We start from the raw sequence: 20,839 nt of genomic DNA on the forward strand, positions 1-20,839 counted from the left end.
TATGCTTGCTACTAGGGGTGTGCACGGAATGGGATTTGCATTCTGTTCTAAGCTCGGAACAGAACGCAAATGCCTAGAACGTTCGTTGGAACAACCAGTCAGTCCAGGTGTTCCAACGGAACAAACCCTTCATTTGAAGAGTGTTCCATTTTGGCTTGGAACATGCAAAATGGCCTGTTTCAAGTCAGAACATTCTGAGTTCAGAACATTCTTTACATTCCTACTTGCTACCACAAGACCAGATCTCGTTTTCATTTAGCGCTCAATTTTCTTAACATTTTCTTATTTATTTATTTTCCTAACAGCCTAATCCTAATGTTATGTCAGCCTAGTAATGTTGCATGTTTGCAGTTGTATTTGCAATTTGCAAAAATGCTTAAACTGTGCAACAGGAATTGCACAGGAGTAATCCTATTGTATATAATGGGCTTACTTTTGCACAATTTTTGTTTTTTCGCAAACTGCAAACACATAGCCACAAATATATAATGTACTAGGTTGATGTAACATTGTATAGTATGCCAGCCAGCAATTTGGGTGGAATAATCCACCACAACTGTGGCATTCTAACCCTTATCCAGTCATGGAACAGCTGCACTTTATGGCCTCTTGGCTACAAGACTGCCTCCCTTCTATCTCCAGCTCTATCCCACACTGAGAATGTCCCATTGTAGGGCCTCTATATCTGGCTTCACAATAAAGCCCTTACAGAGCATTGGTGTACTTTGCAAAGGACCAGGATTTTGCAATGCCGGAAAAACTAGGAAAAATTACTCCACTGCTTTCTGATATTATTAGCACAATCATGGGGAGAAACATGTCTGCATAAGCTTTACTGGGATGTGGCAATTAATTTAAGAAATATATAACATGTGGGCTTGTTAGAGTCTTTCATTTTCAGAATTTTCAAGAAGAGCAAAGGTCAAGAATAATATTTGAACTAAAACTTACAATTCAGGTAGAATGTTTGCCCCACTAAAATCAGGTGTCTTCAGAAATACGTTTGGTTCAGGAAAGTGTTCAGGATCTTCTCCTACAGCAGAATTATGTCCAGTTGGCTTAATATAACATTCTGTCTGCCCATCCTGTTAAACGGAAATGTTAAATTTAAGATATTGCATGTCATTTACATCTATTGCAAAAACAACTGCACATGTCTGAGGGGTTTTTTTTTAAATAAAAGTAAACAAATTTTATATTAGTGTGCAGCAGCTGTGAAAAAGATAAATTCTATGCTAGGGATAATTGGGAAAGGAAAATGAAACTGCTAAAGTCATAATGCACTTATACAAATCTGTGGTGCAGGCACATTTAGAATACTGCATACAGTTCTGGGTGCTGCACCACCAAAAAAAAGATACTGTTGAGCTGGAAAAGTTGATAGAGAGGGCAACTAAAACGATCAAGTGGCTTGAGCCATACAAGGAAAGGCTGCAACATCTGGAGCTTTTTAGTTTAGAAATGAACTTTTTTTCGGGGGGGGGGGGGCGGACATGACTGAGAAGTATCAAATTATGCATGGTGTAAAAAAAATATTTCCTCCTCTGCCATAATACTAGAATTTAAGCTCATTTGATAAAATTGATTGGCAGGAGATTCACATAATTGAATGTGTTACCTGAGCAAATGACCATTGACACGGATAGTGAAAGAGACAAAGGTTTATTTCTCAGCACTGAGGACGACCCCTGGTGCCTTTTGGCAAAAGTCCAAGGAGCGTACCTCTTACAGACTAACAAGAGTTTATAAAGATTTTCCTCCACCCCTAGGCATCAACATTCAGCCCCAAAGAACCAATCAGTTCATTACATTCGTACATATGCTTGCACAGAGGCTGGACTTTGCGCTCTAAGTTTCTGAGTTTCTATTTCACAGCAGAGAGATAATTAATTAATAGGAGAAGCCTTCACATTCCTAGAACAATGCAGTTACTATTCAGGGGAGCCTATCTCTCCCCGCTGCTGCAAACCCCCACTTATTCTGCTCTGGGCAGATAGCTGACCCAACATTTTCGTTTGGTCTGTACTTTTCCATTCCACAGAGGCACTGACTTGCAAACACACTTTTCTACAAAGCAATTACAAAGCAGCTTTCTATTAATGCTACACATGTCACATCTCCCCCCTTAAGAACCTTCTAATTATAAAATTCAAGGTTCTTCCTCAAGCCTCCTTAATTCTTCAGTGGCAATTTTCATATACATCACTTTGGCATGCGTTTGGGCTATACCATGCATCGTGCGCTGAAGGTGATTAGTGGTGCATTGCAACAGGAAAGGAGCACAACAAATGCACAGCAATACAATTATTAGGGGACCTAACAGACTCGTCAAAAGTCCCTTAACCCAATCAGTTCCTGGTAACCAGTTCCAAAGCCCAGAAAAAGGGTTCGAGGTGCCCAACTTGTTGTTTGCAATAAGGGATTTTAGGTGAGTAAGCTCATCTTCAATCGTGCGATTTAAAGGGGGGGAGATAGCAAAACAGGATAATTCTCATGGCGATGCTCGTTGACCCGTGCGATGACGTGCCTCTGTTTACCTAGTCAGAGGTAGCAAGGGTATCTTGCCCCGTGCGATGACGTGCACCCATTACCGGTAGGGTGTAGCAGGGGGTTCTTCTTTACTTCACAGTGTCTTTTGGACCCTATTAAGTCTAAACCTGAGGCCCCCCTTAGGTTCAATCTCCCAGTTCTCCGGGGGGTCAGCTCTTTTCGCCCTGGTATGGTGAATCCAGGTTTTGACACCTGCACATTTTAAAGCAGTTGGTGTTACCAGCAGTATCTGGTGAGGGCCTTCCCAACGGGGCCTAAGGGGTTCCTTCTTCCACCTTTTCACCCAGACCCATTCCCCGACCTCAAAGTCATGAATTGGATCTATGATTGGGATGGGAACCCTTTCCAGCAAGTGCTTGCGCATGTGAGAGAGCATTGCTGCCCACTCAGCTGTTTTTGTCTCATATAGGTCCCTTTCCCCCTTTAGTACTGGCGAGGCCCTCCCATACATTGCTTCAAACGGGGTAAGTTTGTCTTTCCCCATCGGCGTGTTTCTCATTTTAAACAACACATAAGGTAACAGCGTCACCCAATTCAGTTGGGTGAGTTCAATCAACTTAGACATTTGATCCTTCAGAGTCCGATTTGCCCTCTCCACTTTTCCCGAACTCTGAGGTCTCCATCCTGCGTGAGTTTTCCATTCTATTCCTAGGGACCTTGACACCATTTGTACAACCTTTGACACAAAAGCACTCCCATTGTCTGAATTGATTTGAATCGGCAACCCATACAAAGGTAGGTGGTCATTCAACAAGTACTTTACCACCGCTTGTGCACTCTCAGCCTTGCACGGCTTTGCTTCCACCCACCCGGTTAAAGTACAGACTATCACCAACAAATATTTATACTGTCCACATTTACTCATTTCAGTAAAATCTACCTGAATTATTTCCATGGGTCCTATTCCTACTGCCACATTCCCTTGTTCTCGGGAGCCTTGCGCTCGCGGGTTAACCTTTGCACATGTTGTGCATTTCCTCGCAACCTGCCTGGTGTACAGAGACAGGTTGGGTGCATAATATTTCTTCCTCAACAGTTCATACATAGCTTCTGCCCCCATGTGTGACCCCTCATGTAATGCTTTTACCATCCCTAATATGTGTTTCTTTGGAATTAACAGCTTTCCCCCTTGCAGCACCCAGGCCCCTTCACTCTTATTTCCTCCCATTGCCTCTGCTGTTTTCTGGTCTTCCGGTTCATATTCCCATTCTTCCTCCAACTCTGAGAGGGGTGGGAACAGAACAGTCATGATGAAAGTCTTGTTCCTGGCTGCTTCCTTTGCCGCTTTATCTGCCCTTTGGTTCCCTCTGGCTTCTTCAGTATTTATCTTCTGATGCCCTCTGCAATGTATAATTGCCAATCTTTTAGGTAACAATACTGCTTCCAAAAACTGCAAGATCTGCTTCTTATATTTGATTGGCTCTCCCTTTGAGTCCACCATTCCCCTTTCACGGTAAAGTGCAGCATGTGCATGAGCAGTGTTGAAAACGTACTTTGAATCTGTGAATATGTTACAGGTCTTTCCTTCGGCCAATTCACAAGCTCGGGTTGCGGCTATTAGCTCTGCCAGTTGAGCTGAAGTTCCGGTCGGCAGAGCCTCAGCTTCCAGGCTTTCATGGTTGTTTACAATAGCATAGCCTGCCTTCCTCACTCCCTCCTCTACAAAGGATGACCCATCTGTCCAGAGCTCCATATCTGGGTTGCTAATCCTGACTGCTTGTAGGTCTGGTCTGGCTGCCCAGGTTTCCCGTATTAAGATCCAACAGTCATGTCCTGGGTCGCTTCCTTCACTTGGCTCTGGCAAATATGTTGCCGGGTTTAAGTTTAGGCTGGTTTCTAGTTTGACTTCTGGGTCTTCTAACAACATCAGTTGATACTTCATCAGCCTGGACCCTGTTAGCCATTTAGCCTCTCTGAGTAAGGTCTTTACAGAATGCATTGTCACCACGGTAGTTTCACTGCCGAATGTTAACTTCTTAGAATCTTGTAAGAGTAGTGCTGCTGCCGCTGCAGTGCGGAGGCAAGGCGGAAAGCCTCTCGCTACGGCATCGAGCCTTTTAGACAGGTAGGCACAAGGTCTAGTTGCTGGACCAACTTTCTGGGTCAACACTCCCTTTGCTATTCCTCCTTGTTCAATTACATATAACTTGAATGGGCTCTTGAGATCTGGTAGACCCAGTGCCGGACCTTTTGTAAGCATTTCTTTAAGAGTGTGAAAAGCCTTCTCTTCCTCCTCTCCCCAGTCCAGAGGGCCTTCCCCTCGTACAGCATCATACAGGGGTTGTGCTATTTGTGCGTACCCCGGAATCCACACCCGACAGTAGCTGGTCATTCCAAGGAATGTTCTAAGTCCCTTCTTCGTCTGGGGTTGGTCAATGTGTACTATGGCTTGCACTCTATCCTGGGACAAATATCTCTGTCCATTTTCTAGCCGAAACCCCAAGTAGTTTACTGCCTTTTGTACTAGCTGCGCTTTACTGCAAGAGACTTTGTAGCCACATCCTCCTAGGTGTTTAAGGACCCTGAGGGTTAAATCCCTGCATGTCTTCTCATCTTCGAGCTCCTCTTATCCCCTCCTCTTCTCCATATCGTGGAGTGCGTCCCTTCTTTGGGCATTCCCTCTGCCAATGCCCAAATTCCTTACAAAATGCACACTGATCTTGTGACATTGGCATTCCGCGTTCTCGTCCTTGCCACTGTCCTCTTTCTTGTCCCCGTCCCCGTCCTCTTCCTCTACCTCCAAATCCTCCAAAACCTCCTCTCAATGCCACAGCCATTGCGGTAGCCGTTCTTTCTTCCGGAGGATCACGGTTGGCATAGACTTTCCGGGCCAAACCCAGAAGCATTGACTCGTCCATGTCCTCCGCTTCCTCTCTCTTCTGTAACTTCTTCCTAATGTCTTTCTGTGCTTGGGCAATGAAGGTCATATTAATCTGTCTCCTATTGGCCTCGTCATCTGGGTCTATAGTAGTCCATTGCCGGTAGGCGGCTTTCAGGCGTTCCATGTAATCCCCAGGGGTCTCATCTTGTCCCTGTATGACTTCGGCCACTTTGGTCAGATTAATAGTCTTCCTCCCTGCCATCTTCAAAGCTGTCATCACCATCTTATAATAATTTCCGTGAGCCTCTTCGTTTTTCAATTCCCACTTTGGATCAGTACACCATGGGTATAATTTCTGAACCTGTTCCAGGTTCATCTGCTCTGTCTCGCCATAAGTCTCTTGCGTCTTTCTATAGTTCTCCAAAACCTGGCTTCTCTCGTCTGGGGATAGCAGGGCCTTGAAAAGGGTTTGCACATCTCCCCATGTGGGCCGATGAGTAGCAAACAGGGTTTCAAACAGACTAATCATCTCTCCTGGCTCTTCACTCAATGACTTAGTTGTTCTTTTCCAATTAATCAAGTCACTTGAGGTAAAAGGGACATACTGGTATTGCTTCTGGTCAACCTTTCCTTCCAGTATTCTGGTCACCCTTACAGGAAAAGCTGAGAGTCCCTCTTCCGGGTCTTCCCCTGAACTCTCCCCTCTTATCTCTCCTGCCTGCTTCGCCTTCTCTACTTTTTCGGCTTGGCGCGCGGGCAGATCTCTCAGCCCCATTTGAGTAGGCTCAACTGGCTTTTGTTTAACTTCTGGGTAAAGGGGTCTGTAGGGCGGAGGCATCTCCTCCTCCTCACAGGGTTCTGGGTTTACTTCCTTCTTCTTCTGAGGCAATGGGGGAGCCGATGGTGGGACAACGGTTCCCCTGGGTGCTGCATTTTGTCTTTGCCTATTTCTTTTCTTAGATCGGTTCACTACATATGTCCCTACCGCTTCTCCTCCTGCACATCCTTTACATTTCTTAAGCCAAGACGGTTGTTCTATGACATTTAACATCCACTGATCAATATATGGATACTGATCTGGATGGTAGTCTGTCACGGTCTTATGGACTTTCATAATTAACTTTAAATCAAATGATCCCTCAGCTGGCCATTCAGGCTCTTGGGCTGGCCAGTCCTCAGTACAGTGTATTTTTAACCACCCTGGAGTGGGGCGGGGATCTCCATAATCTCTGTCAAAGCCTTTACTAAAGTTTTCTAACATGCATTTCAGCGGGGTGAGTTTCGAACCTCCCCCACCCATTTTCAACCCTTTTTCCTCTTCTCACCACTCTCAAACACAGACACAAAAGGAAAAAGGAGTTCGACCAATTGGTAAGGGGTCCAATTAGTCTAGACGTTTGTAGGAAGACACCGACACCAGATTCGCGCCGCCTGTTTCAGTTCACTCCCGTCGCCGGGTTTATGAACCTAATAGGGCGTCCCGCCTTGCCAGTGACAAGGTCCACACTCAGTTTAGGTTTCCCCTAGTGGGTCCCCACGCAAACTCTCTCCACAATCACTCAACATTCATCAACTTTCCACCCTCGACCTCCCAGATACGCCCTTCTCCCAGGGCGAGCCGTTGCCGTTAGCGAGACGGTGTCCGCCGCCCCTCACGGTGGCTCGGGTAGACTGGACGACGTTCTACCCCAAGGGGGACTTCAACCAGAGGGACTTCAGATGGTGAAACCCTCCCCTCTCGGACCCAGACGGGACTTCAACCCCTGTGTCCGAAAAGCCCTTACCTGTCCGGACACTCCTGCGTTGTGTTGTGTCTCGTTCCGCACCCAGTCAGGAAGTCGAGTCTGGCTGAGGCCCCGCGAGTTTCAAGCCTCTCCTTCCAGATAGAGGAAGTGGTGCCGAGGGATCGCTCCTCGCGGGGCGGGAAGACAGACTTCGAGTCCACTTCGGGTAGGCCAACTGACCAGCTTGACCATCCGAGTCACGGCACCAGAATGTTTCCTGAGCAAATGACCATTGACACGGATAGTGAAAGAGACAAAGGTTTATTTCTCAGCACTGAGGACGACCCCTGGTGCCTTTTGGCAAAAGTCCAAGGAGCGTACCTCTTACAGACTAACAAGAGTTTATAAAGATTTTCCTCCACCCCTAGGCATCAACATTCAGCCCCAAAGAACCAATCAGTTCATTACATTCGTACATATGCTTGCATAGAGGCTGGACTTTGCGCTCTAAGTTTCTGAGTTTCTATTTCACAGCAGAGAGATAATTAATTAATAGGAGAAGCCTTCACATTCCTAGAACAATGCAGTTACTATTCAGGGGAGCCTATCTCTCCCCGCTGCTGCAAACCCCCACTTATTCTGCTCTGGGCAGATAGCTGACCCAACATTTTCGTTTGGTCTGTACTTTTCCATTCCACAGAGGCACTGACTTGCAAACACACTTTTCTACAAAGCAATTACAAAGCAGCTTTCTATTAATGCTACACATGTCACAAATGTGACAATTATATGCACATAATTGATTTATGAAATTTGCTGCCATAAGGTGTGGTTCTGGCAGCTCATTCTGGTGGCTTTAAAAGGGGATTAGACAGACTCATGGAGAACGGGTCTATCCATGGTTACTAATCTTGATATATGTGCTGTCTCCAGGTTCAGAAGCAAGATGCCTCTGAGAGCCAGTAGCAGGAGAGCAGCAGCAGAAGAGGGACATACTTTCATCAGTTGTTTGTATGCTTCCCAGAGACCTCTGGTTGGCCTTGATGGACCTTTGGTCTGGTGCAGACCTCAGAGACATGTTTTTCAGTGGCACAGAGGGATTTCGGGACAAGGGGAGGGCATCAAAAATCGCCGCTTCTCCACTACACTTGTGCAGTTAGAAGGGAACTGGGGCATCCTTGCTCTGTATGTTTGCTAATAGGTGTTTTTTTTTTTTTTTTTTGGAAGGGTATCTATCAAGCTGCTTTCAAAAGGGGAGCATCTATGAGAATTTAAAACATTCAACAATACAGTATTAACTGCCATAACATTAAGGAGCATGCTAAAACTGTAAAAATTTCTGTGTTGACTGAACATTAATACAACTAAAACAATTAGATAAAACAAATAGAAACTCACTTGAGATACATATACAGAATGCTCTGACTTGTTTCCTTCTTCTCTTCTTGTGCATTCAACATCTTTTTCTGCTATTAGAAAATTTTTATATTCAATATAAAGAGAGAGAGAGAGAGAGAGATCAGAGAACACATCCTTTTGAGGCTGAGATCCTCCTGAAGTGGTCTTGCCGTGATTCCACTATGTACTCAGCTGACTGCCCCAAACCCTCAGTTTGCTGTGAGCTTGTGAAGAGCTACAGACTTGCCTGCTTCTTCTTAGGCCCCCTCCAGCCTCAGAGGCCTCTTAATACCAATTTCAGGGGAGTAAGAGCAAGAGAGAGGCCATGCTCTCACCTCTTGCCTGTAGGCCTCCCAGAGGCATCTGGTGGACCACTGTGTGAAACAGGATCCTGGACTAGCTGGGCCTTGGGCCTGATCCAGCAGGGCTGTTCTTATGTGCTGTGCTTGTGCCCTGCACTGCCGCCCATCTGTGCCCTTTGTTGGGAAGACCAATGGGCTTTCAACATTTTCAAGGCATTGCACATGAGATCAGAATAACAGGAAAGGTATTACAGCCTATCTCTTTACCTTGAACTCTGTAAACTTTATTCCATCTTGCTACCTCTCTCTCCCCCTCCCCCCAGCTCCCTCCTCACCTACATAGCTGGTTGCTGCTTCTCTTTGCTTTGCCCATATAACTGTTCTGATTGCATTCAAATTCTTTGTATTTTACCAGCACAACTGGCCTGTGTCTTGGAACTGGTTGTCAAATACTTCTATTTTGCCTTGTGCTGCTGTTGTTTCAACAAACTTTATTTCTGTTTTTCACAAGCTTTGTTTCCGAATGCATTGCTCCTCTAGGGGTAATCCAATATTGGTTTGCCTTTGCCAGACTAGTGATACTCTGTTATTGAACACTTGCAAACTGGTTTCAGAGCTAATTACCCCAAACTTGAATGAAAGCATAGTAATTATGATGATGAATATTTATATACCACTTTTCAACAAAAAGTTCCCAAAGCAGTTTACATAGGTATAAATAAATATAATGGCTCCCTGTCCCCAAAGGGCTCACAATATAAAAAAGAAACATAAGATAGACACCAGCAACAGCCACTGGAAGGGTGCTGTGCTGGAGATGGATAGCACCAGTTGCTCTCCCCCTGCTAAATAAAGAGATTCACCACTTTTAAAAGGTGCCTCTTTGCCCAGTTAGCAGGTTAGTAATCAAACATGTTGCCATGCGTCTGAGCAAGTGTGGCAACAGGGTCTCCAGATATAGTTGGACTACAACTCCCATTATCCCCAGTCACAATAGCCAACTTAACCCATTGCTTAACTGACTTAAGACAGTACAGTGGTTTAAGTCACTGTGATGCCCCTCACATCAATCAACAGTAACACTTCCATCCTAAAAAAAGTGACCAGGGAGTTATTCGCACATGGCTTCATGCTGTGGGGTAAATGTTGAGCAAAGTGACTTCGAATTACACTCACAGCACTGAGGGAAGCGGCCCCTCCCTTCTGCTCTTGGGTTTTGTTTTGGTGCAAAATCACATCGCAAATCGCATGCTTTCCTTCTAGCCAATGGGGGGTGGGGAGGGAGATTTCTAAAGAGCTATATCTGCATTTCTAAAGAGAGTATCCCTCTTATCATGCTAATGATTCTACATCAGTGCCTCTCTCTATTTGCTTTGGCATTTTCAGAAAAAGTAGCTTAAAACCAGCATTTAAAAACCCAGAATATATTGAGATAAGCTAAAATTGGGAAGACAAAGCCCGATTTGTGTGTGGAGTGCTTCCAAGGATCTCGAAGGGACTTTGAGGTAGCTTTGGCTGGTGTGTGGATGCACACACTCTCTTCCGGAGGAGATTTGGGATAACAGCCCTATCTGTAAAGCCTCCTGGGTGACATAGTTACACCAGTAGAATATGGAGGGTCAGACTGCCCCTTGATCTCTTGTCTTGAAGGCTATCAGCTGTCCTCTGTACCTGCAGGAATGGGGCAGCTGGGAATGGGGTCACCCACAAACAACAGTAAAAGTTCTGGAGCCAAGTAGTAAAAGGGAACCAAGCAGAACTGATCTAGGTATGTTACTTTGAGTATGAGTGGCTCTCTTGATTGGAAAGCCTTTAGGACCATACATTAAATATGTCATCCTTAGTTCCACTCTTGTCAAACACTACTTTTTGTTGGAAGTGAAGGACTCTGCGCTGACTCATGCCTCAGTGGCAGAAGGGGACAGACTAGTGAGTCAGAGGGCTAGAGAGGTCAAGACATTGGTCATCCCTTCTCTGCTGCTCTGACACTATCCCTTTGGAATGTAGATTGCTACTCTTAAGGACACTTCCTTCCTTCCAGCCACTTCCTTCCTCTCTCCCTTCTCTTCCTGTTCCTTCTACCTTGCAACATGCAAGCTCTTCTCCCTGCACCATGTGTGCAGAGATGCAGAATCCATTTGCATCCAGCTAGATAGATAGATTAGAGATCCTAAATCCTCACTTTCCTGTCTAGAATGGAGTTCTCTAATAAATACCATATATATTGATTTGAAACTATGAACTGGCTCCAAGTTACTTTACTCTCAGCATACACGCATGCCTAACTAAATTCTGCTGTGTTGTACCTCTGTGCACTCTGCTATAATGAAAAAGGGTTTCTCCTAACAGAGAGAATTCCCAACACTTTTGCCCATCTTGTGCAATGCTGTGACTAGTAGTGGTTAGCTGTTACTGACTGGGCAGGGATAATTCTTAATGATCAGCTAGCCTCACATGCTGTGTGTGATTGTGACAGTGGCACAACACCACAGTTTCAACTTTAGGCCAGCACAGCGGTTGTTCTGAAGCATCCTGACAATTCAGGCTTTGGCCCACCCCCACCCCCCCATACAATCACATTTTCATCCTTAATTTTATGCAGTTTGCAGTTCACACAATAAGTGGCTGTCAGTAGGTTTTTTGTATTATCTTTCTTCTCCCCAGCTATGTAATTGTTTAGCAAGTATATTGTATCTTTTTCCATTCAGATGTTTCAGTAGCATTTTACCTATTTCTGGGGTCTCCACTTCAAACCACTGCTCATTATTTGTTTGCTTCTGATAAGACAGCAGCCTAAGGCAATAAACAGAAGAATTCATTGGTAATTAATTTGTTTGTTTCAGCTGCATTATCTTCAAGCAAGATCCTAGACTTCCACTAATGAAAACAGGACTCATTTAAAAGGTTACCTGAGTGGTGTTTGGTTTTGCAAGCTTCTTATACATGAAACCTGGGAAGTTTTTGCATTTTTTGTTCCCGTGGTGTCATTGCATTTCTAAAATAAAGGATATACTTCAGAGGCACAAAAATATAAAATCATAACTTCAGACATGTTGACTTTTCCTTAGGCTGTACAATATGGCTTGACCGCTATGCTATAAATAAAATCGTATTTGATCTCTTGGCCTCCATTTATATGTCATGAACATTGGCTGACATCCAGACTAAGGCAGTGTGAACACACCAGGAAAATGCAACTGCATTGCGGAGTGCATCCCCATTGCCACTGTGCCCACCGGGGGTGGGGAGAGTAATTTTCGGCAATATTGATCTTCTCTGCCTCCAGAAGTGTCCTGACCCTCAGGGACATATTTTTGGAAGGCGCAGGGCACTTCTGGAAACAAGGAAGATTGCTGAAAATCACTCCTCCCTCCGCCATGAGAGAGCACAGCGGCAGTGAGGAAGCTCTCTAGTTGCATTAAGAGCAGCCTCTGACTGTGAGGATGCAGCTACCATTGCGTCCTTGCAGCGTTAATCAGGATGTCAGCCATTATTTTTTTGCTGTTGTCAGATACCTTCTAGTTTGTCCTTTTTGTCTCCCTTTTTAAATACAGGCAACTTATTATAGCTGGAAATAATGTACTATGAAAAGGACACGTCCAAACATGCATCTATAATCAGAGGTGCTCTTACCTCTGGACTTTGGGGTCAAAGTCCAGGGCCCCCCAGATCATCTTTAGTTTGCCCTGGGTGGTGTGGTTTGTGCCCTCAAAGAACCTACATGTTACAAAATGATGCTTAACTTGCAGTGGGAGCGGGGGGCGGGGTCTAAAGGCCTTTAGGTCCAGGCTCCAAAATTACCTAGGTGTACCTCTGTCTATAATGAAAGTATTTAGTATACTTCCATGGTGCTGAAGATCCAAACAAAGGCATGATATAATATAATCAAGGTTAAACATTTGTGTCAGTCTCGTGGGCAGTTCTGCACCACCTGGATTGCTGCAAGTGTCTTAAAACAATGCTGGTGCTGTTGTGCAAGAGCATTTTTTTCACTAATATGTAAAACTGCACTGTAAAACTTAATGTGTAATATATAAAATTGCACTTGTGTGATGCTACGGACATTATTTCTAATACCTGTAGCATTCATTGCACAGGTGTGCTTGTTCAGTTTTACATATTAGTACAAGAGCATTCTTGTGCAACAGCAACATTGTTATAGGTGGTGCAGAACTCCCCACAGTATGCTGCGCATCACATCAGCCAATGGGACCAACAGCAGAGTCAGGATTGTGGTGCAGCAGGAAAGGTTTAAATACGCTCTCTCCATTGCCTGAAGTCCCCGTGTTGATCAGACTCTTCCACATATGTAGAAAAAAACAAAACATAGGGCTAAATATAGTATGTTTAAATTAAAGTGTAGTTTGGCCTTAAGTTTAAATAAGTTTTTGTACTGTACTGCTGTGAATTATTGAGACTTTGTATTGCTGATGTTCGGTTGCATTGTTTCACTGTTTGTTTTAATTAGTTTCTATGGTTTTAATTATTGTTGCAAGCCACCTCAAGACTTAAGAGAGGTGGTATATAAATGAGAGATTGAGCTTGAGAGAAAGAGAATTACAATTATTTACTATTGCCCATTTTTAAATATAAAATGATAAATATATAAAATGACAGGTTCTTTTCAACAAAATTGTCTTTTTAAAAAAGACACAAAAATGACTCACATTAATCCTTTTTTATCTTCCCAGTGGCCTCATCTATTTTCCATTGTCATACCTGTATTTCTTTTCCCACATAGCTGAAGTATGTACTGGACACTCCTGAATGTCCTGCAGAATCTTCTTTCCTTTTCACATCTACATTATTTAATATCAGTTTAAGAGTATTAATCCTACAATATGATCTCATTTAGTTGCATTTTCAAACAAAACAAAATAAATTGGCGCCTGACATTCTGACCAATGAAGCATATGCCTAAAGGAGGACTGTGGGGACACAGCTGGGGCCCATGCACAACTCCCCAAGTACTCTGTGTGTGTTGCACAAATGGGTGAAATGTCCCCGCTCTGCCTGTGCTCCAGAAACACTCTGAAAGAGAGGAAACACGTCACTGACCCTCACAGGCTAACATGTCCTGTCTACTGATATCTAAGATCCTTGTTTATTTTTGCTCTAGCATGGGCACTATTCATCCCAAGCAACATGGAAAGGTACACTGGTACTCACCGTGAAGGTGTCTTCTGGCTGGTGTAGAAGAGGTCACCCAAGCTTGGGATTACATCCCCCCACATGCTCCAAAAGGCAGGAAGTAGTCATACTTGAAGATCCTTAACCCAGTGCATGTGGGCGGATCTCCTCAGTGCTTAAAACAGCTCAAACTACAGAATGAAAACCACAGAACATAACAGAGAATATACAACAATATATGAACAATAATGCAGAGAAAGACAGAAAAACTGTCCCACTACAACCAGATCATCAGCTCCAGCCTAACACAACCCGGGCGGGCCTTGGGTGACCTCTTCTACATCAGCCAGAAGACACCTTCACGGTGAGTACCAATGTACCTTTCTTGGCTGGTGTAGGAGGTCACCCAAGCTTGGGACATACCACAGCACCAACCACGGGAGGGAAAATACCCAAGCTGGAGCTACTGACACGGAAGGACCCGTTGTAGGACCCTCCGACCAAATGCCACTCTGGCAGCTTCATGTTCATCCCACTTGTAATGCCTTGAAAATGTAAAAGGCAACAACCAAGTAGCTGCCTTGCAAATCTCTTCAAGGGACGCCGGTGAAGATAACACTGTGGAAGTGGCTGCCGATGTAGTTGAGTGTGCCGTAATCTGGCCAGGCACCGGAAGTTTCTGGGCTTCATACAACACCGTAATGCATGAACGGACCCATCGAGTGATAATGGCTGTAGAGACCTTGCATCCCATCTTAGAAGCCTTAAAGGCCACAAAAAGAGCATCTGACTTACAAAAAACCTGCGTCCTGTCAATATATATCTTCAACGCCCACCTGACATCCAGACGGTGCCACTCCTTCTCTGCAGGGTGACGAGCATCTGGACAAAAAGAAGGTAATTAAATGTCCGCCTCACGATTAAACTGAGACTTTACCTTAGGGATAAACGAAGGATCCGGGATAAGTCTCACAGAGTTCTTAGATAAAATACACAAATTACTCTCAACTGACAGAGCCTGCAATTCAGAAACCCTCCTGACCAATGTTACAGCTACTAAAAAGACCACCTTCCAGGACAAAATCTGCAATGACACAGATCAAAGTGGTTCAAATGGTGGAAACTACAGACCCCGCAACACAATATGCAAATCTCATGACGGAAAACGATGGCAGACCGCTGGAGACAACAAAGCTGCCCCCTCAAGAACTTGCGTAGAAGAGGGTGCCGTGCCTGAACGAACGCTGATGAGGAAACAACATCTGGATCAAGCACGCCACCTGGCATTTAAGCGTGTTGGGTTTCAGACCAAGCGCAAGGCCATCCTGAAGAAAACCTAGTAATTCCCTCGACCTGCACTTGTCCAGGTGCAGGGAGCGCTTTGCTGTCCAACGCAGAAAACTACGCCAAGTCGATTGGTAAATCTTGTTGGCTGAACACTTTCTAGACGCAAGGATGGTAAATCGGATCTTGACACAGCAGATCTGGATGGTCTGGCAATCTGGTTTTCCGACGATCTCGGAAAACCAAGGCCCTCTGAGCCAAAAAGGCGCAATCAATATCAGGGATGCCCGTGACCCCCGCAGCTTCCTGAGGCAATGGGAGAGCAGCGGCACTGGAGAAAATGCATACAGCAGACACGGAGGCCATGGCACCGATAGCGCATCCGTCTCTTCTGCCCCCAATGTCAGAAAACGTGAGTAAAACCTCTGAATCTTGGCGTTCTGAGGATATGCGAACAAGTCTATCTGGGGACACCCCAGCCGCTCTGTCAGCCACCAAAATACTTGAGGGTGCAGACCCCATTCTGCCGGCTGGATCTCCTGCCGTCTTAGCCAATCTGCCCGAACGTTGGACATTCCGTTTACGTGATAGCCCAGAATGGATATTAAGTTGTTCTCCGCCCAATCCAACAACTCCACAGACTGAAGGAAAAGAGATCTTGACTTTGTCCCCCCTTGCCTGTTTATGTGTGCCTTGGTTGAGATGTTGTCTGTACACACTAAGATGTTCCTTCCCTTCATCAAGGGCGTGAAGGCTTTTAGGGCCAGAAAGACAGCCCGCAGCTCGAGCCAGTTTATGCTATGGAGCGACTCCTCCACCGACCAAAGCCCCTGGGCAGAACTGTTCCAACAGTGAGCCCCCCAGCCCGATAGGCTGGCGTCCGTCGTGACCATCACTCTCTCAGGTTCTAGGAACAGCTTGCCCTTATCTAGGTTCCCCGGGCCGTCCAATGAATCAACTTGAGAAGAGACACCTAGAGAGGAATGTTCTTGTAACGCTTGAGAGCAATCCTGTGCTGGTAAGGGAGGAAAGCCCACTGTAACTGGCGAAGATGAAACCTCACCCAAGGCATCGAGTTCATAGCCGCCACCATGAGACCCAACAACCTTGCTAGATTGAGAAGGCTGGCCCACGGTCTTGAAGCAATCACACGAGCCAGTGACGATAAGACCTCCATCCGATCGTGTGGCAGAAACAGTTTGCCTACTGAGGTGTCCATTACCATGCTCAGATGACGAAGGCTCTGTGTGGGCGTCAGGTGACTCTTGCCCACATTTATCAAAAACCCATGGGCACATATTGTTCTGGACAGAGCCGACCGAACTGCCCCTTCCGAACTTGCATGGATGAGCAAGTTGTTGAGGTAACAATACAGGTGGACCCCCTCGGTGCATAAAGTGGCCACTAGCGGACTAGAACCTTTGTAAAAACTCGGGGGGCTGATGAGAGACCAAAAGGAAGGGCTCTGTACTGATAATGCCTCCCCGTGTAGCAGAAGTGGAGTATATGTCGACTGCGTAGATGAATGGGGATGTGTAAATAGGCCTCCTGGAGATCTATTGAAGACATGTAGTCCTCCATCTGCAATGCCTCTGAGATGGTACAGAGGGTTTCCATCCTGAACCTCCTTTTTATCACAAAGCAGTTGACTGGGCGTAGGTTGAGAACTGCCCTGGCTGATCCGTCCTTTTTTGGCACCGTAAAAATCACAGAATAGATGCCCTTGCCTCTCTGAAGAGGTGGGACCTCCTCTATGGCCCCTATAGCCACCAGATACTGAATGGCCATGGACAACCCCTTGTGCTTTTCCAGTTTCCTGGATCTAGGGGTAAGGAGGAATCTGTTTCCTGGGGGGCTGGCCAGCTCCACTTTGTACCCGTGTAGGATAATGGAAAGAACCCACCTGTCGTTGATGGATTCTTTCCAAACGGGCCAAATGGCGGGCCCCCACTTTGCCTGAGTGTGAGTCAGGACTGCTGCTTGGGGCCCCGCTGCTGGTTTCCGAAAGACTGACGGTTCTGCTGATTGAACCCTTGCCTGCCTTGGCCTCTGGATCTGTTCCACTGCAATCGAAAAGGCCTAAAAGGCTCCCTCTGACAAAACTGAGGTCTAAATGCCCTGAAGATTTGCGTCGGTCTACGATTAAAACTCTTGTCCTCCTTCCTAGGGGCTGGTGGCAGAGCCCTGCGCTTATCCTTAGTTTCAATGAGGACCTCTTTCAGGGCATCATCCCCATTAGCTTCCCCCCAGCATAGGGAACAGCAGCTAAATTAGCCCTAGACGTATTATCAACTTTCCAATATTTCAGCCATATGTTGCGTCTTGCCAGGACACCTGCACTGACTGCACGTGCCGAGAATTGAACACTGTCCAGAGTAGCATCCGCTGAAAAGGCGGCCGCCCTCTGCAGACGAAGTAGCTTACGCCGCATCTTAGATTGATCAGCGGGAGGGTCATTGGGTAACTCGTCGATCCACAAGACCGATGCTCTAGACACCAAGGACGCAGTGGTGTCAGCTCTGATGGCCATTGCTGAAGCCTCGTGGGCCCTGCGCAGTGCAGATTCTGCTTTTCTGTCTCCTGGCTCCTTAAAAGAGGAGTCCCCATCTTTGGGTACCACTATGCTACTAAGTAGGGCCCCAAAGTGAGCATCTGTAAGTGGCATCTTCAGCAAGTCCAGAGTCTCCTCCTCAAAGTTGTACAATTTGCTAGCCAATGCCAACATATGCTTTGGGAGTCGCAATAGCCACCCATTCCTCCTTGATGGTATTAGTAAAGCCCTCAGGTATCACTGATTTAATCTGTGGTACCTTAGCCTTAGGCAACACCAAGGAGCCCTTGGATACAGGAGAGACCTGTTCCTCTGTAACTGGCTTCAGATCAAGCGCAGCAATAGCCTGGTTAATTAGTGGCTGAAAATCCTCCATAAGAGAGAGCCTCTGACTGTGTAAGTTTGCTGCAGAGTCCTCAATAATCTCCCCCTCTTCCAAGGAGGAGGGCCCCTTGTCTGGGTTGCCCAGCAATAAATCTGAGGAGTCCTCTCCTGACTCGTCTGAAGACCTCCCCCTACCCCTGGGCACAGAGTCCTGGCGTATAGCCACCCTGGGCTGCTTAGCGGGCACCGTCTCCTCCTGAGAGTCTGAGGACGACACATGGATCACAGCCTGCCTTGCAATGACTTGCAGGCTTCCGCGCTTTAATCGCCACTGCCAGTGAGACCTGAACGGCCTCCTGAATCCAGCCCTTTACAGTGGCAGCATTGGGGGGAACCCCCACATTCCCTGTAGGAGTAGGCCCTGAGGGAGGGACCACATAGGGGGCATCTGCACCCACCTCCTCACGCCCCTGAGCAAGTCCCGATCTCACCAGGGGGAGCTGTTCATGGCCTTCTGGGTGCTCTGATGCCCCGTTCACAGGCCCAGCACCGCCTGCCTCATCATCCCGCACGTCCCCCCCATCTGATTCCAACGGGCTCTGGGGCGGCCACTCCTGCTGACGTTCCTTTCGGCGCAGCCCCAGTACTTGCTGAGGCAGTCCTCCTCCTGCACGCCCAACGGCTAGGGAAAGGAGTTGGGAGGGGGAGGCCAAATCTCGCAGGCTTACCTTGCCCGCGCTGCCGGGCGAAAGCACCACCAACGGGGCCTCCTTGTCAGGAAGCCTCCGCTTCTTGTGCCACCACTTGTGTCCTGCTACGGTGGATTGCTGGTGGCATGAATTGCACCCAGTCTCCTCACCGGTATCTGGCGACAGAGAGGACCGCTGTGGCCTACTGGCGCCAGCAAGGTCATCTGATACATCTGCCATTTTCCTTACAGGATTTGCGCAGTCCCGAGTTTTTGGCGGGAACAGGCGCTGACGGGCGGATCTCTCCCTAACGGCCAGGAGTCTGAAGGTCTTCTTAGCGGACATCGGCCAAAGGGTCGGCAAGAGGTGAGGAGAGATAACGAATAACAGAACGGACAGTAGAAGAACAGATATGAAATAATTTTTTTTTAATTTAAATTTTTTTTCTTTTTATTTCTTTTTCTTTAGTAACTAGAGAAAACTAATAGTAGTAGAATACCAGGTAAAGAATTGATTGGAAATAGTAAAAAATAATAGGAATATAAGCAGAAGAAAAGAAGAGGGCTAGTAAACAAGGCCAGAGCCAGCGAGCTGCAATGCGAGCCTTCTGGAGCAAAGGCAGGAAGCAGAACTGAGGAGATCCGCCCACATGCACTGGGTTAAGGATCTTCAAGTATGACTACTTCCTGCCTTTTGGAGCATGTGGGGGGATGTAATCCCAAGCTTGGGTGACCTCCTATACCAGCCAAGAAGGGGAAAACCCAGAGTAGAAATTTTTATAGAAATAGGCCTTCCTTCAAAAAGTGATGCACATTGGGACGAAAAACCACAACTTCAAGTATACGCTGATGGGATCTGAGCTATTGGTGACTAACCAGGAGAGGGAAATTGGGGTCGTGGTGGACAGCTCGTTGAACGTGTCGACTCAATGTGTGGCAGCTGTGAAGAAGGCCAATTCCATGTTAGGGATCATTAGGAAGGGGATTGAAAATAAAACTGCTAATATTATAATGTCCTTATACAAAACTATGGTACGACCACACCTGGAGTACTGTGTACAATTCTGGTCACCACATCTAAAACCACTCCGAGCCATTTTTGGAAGGGTGGTATAGAAATCGGATAGATAGATAGATAGATAGATAGATAGATAGATAGATAGATAGATAGATAGATAGATAGATAGGGACATTGTAGAACTGGAAAAGGTGCGGAAGAGGGCAACCAAGATGATCAGGGGCCTAGAGCACCTTTCTTATGAGGCAAGGCTACAACACCTAGGGCTTTTTAGTTTAGAAAAAAGACGACTGCAGGGAGACATGACAGAGGTCTGTAAAATCATGCATGGTGTGGAGAAAGTGGATAGAGAGAAACTCTTCTCCTTCTCACAGAACACTTGAATCGGGTCATCTCATGAAATTGATTGCCAGGAAAGTTAGGACCAGCAAACGGGAGGTACTTTTTCACACAACGCATAATCAACTTATGGAATTCTCTGCCACAAGATGTGGTGACAGCCAACAACCTGGATGGCTTTAAGAGGGGTTTGGATAACTTCATGGAGGAGAGGTCTATCAAGGGCTACTAGTCGGAGGGCTAAGGCCACCTCCAGCCTCAAAGGCAGGATGCCTCTGAGTACCAATTGCAGGGGAGTAACAGCAGGAGAGAGGGCATGCCCTCAACCCCTGCCTGTAGGCTTCCAGCGGCATCTGGTGGACTACTGTGTGAAATGGGATGCTGGACTAGATGGGCCTTGGGCCTGATCCAGCAGGGCTGTTCTTTATGTTCCAAGATGAAACAAATGGGTCAGTTAGTGTCAGTGAGACATAAGCTGGCAGAAGTGCCAGAACCTAGACAGAGCCAATAATGAATGGTATGTCTCCAGCCTAAACTCAGCAAAGAGCTTAAGATCACTTTCAAATTCAGCACCACCCCTGCAATGCAAATAGGTAGTTCCAAAGTGGATCTCAGGAAAGCTTCCAACTTTATCCTTTCCAAGGATGGAATTGCTCCCGTAATCCAAATAGGGACTCAGTATGGTATCTGAGACACCTATTTATGTATGT

At 46.3% G+C, this 20,839-nt stretch overlaps 1 protein-coding gene across 9 annotated transcripts in view; it reads right to left on the minus strand.

The window, feature by feature from the left end:
- Positions 1 to 20,839, minus strand: part of C1H14orf39 (chromosome 1 C14orf39 homolog) — an 88,507-nt gene that overhangs the window by 15,791 nt on the left and 51,877 nt on the right. For 6 of the 9 annotated variants that reach the window (XM_053257918.1, XM_053257910.1, XM_053257953.1 and 3 more), the window contains 5 exons: positions 13,515 to 13,594; positions 11,705 to 11,790; positions 11,524 to 11,588; positions 8,494 to 8,564; positions 952 to 1,085 (listed from right to left, as the gene is read on the minus strand). In XM_053257918.1, the coding sequence (XP_053113893.1) occupies positions 952 to 1,085; positions 8,494 to 8,564; positions 11,524 to 11,588; positions 11,705 to 11,790; positions 13,515 to 13,594 (436 nt within the window). Of the gene's footprint in view, positions 1 to 951; positions 1,086 to 1,646; positions 2,743 to 8,493; positions 8,565 to 11,523; positions 11,589 to 11,704; positions 11,791 to 13,514; positions 13,595 to 20,839 lie in introns of those variants that run through there. The other 3 variants (XM_053257892.1, XM_053257945.1, XM_053257937.1) reach the window with 3 other exon arrangements.

This window comes from Hemicordylus capensis, chromosome 1 (assembly GCF_027244095.1).
Source record: "Hemicordylus capensis ecotype Gifberg chromosome 1, rHemCap1.1.pri, whole genome shotgun sequence".
Taxonomy (NCBI): domain Eukaryota; kingdom Metazoa; phylum Chordata; class Lepidosauria; order Squamata; family Cordylidae; genus Hemicordylus; species Hemicordylus capensis.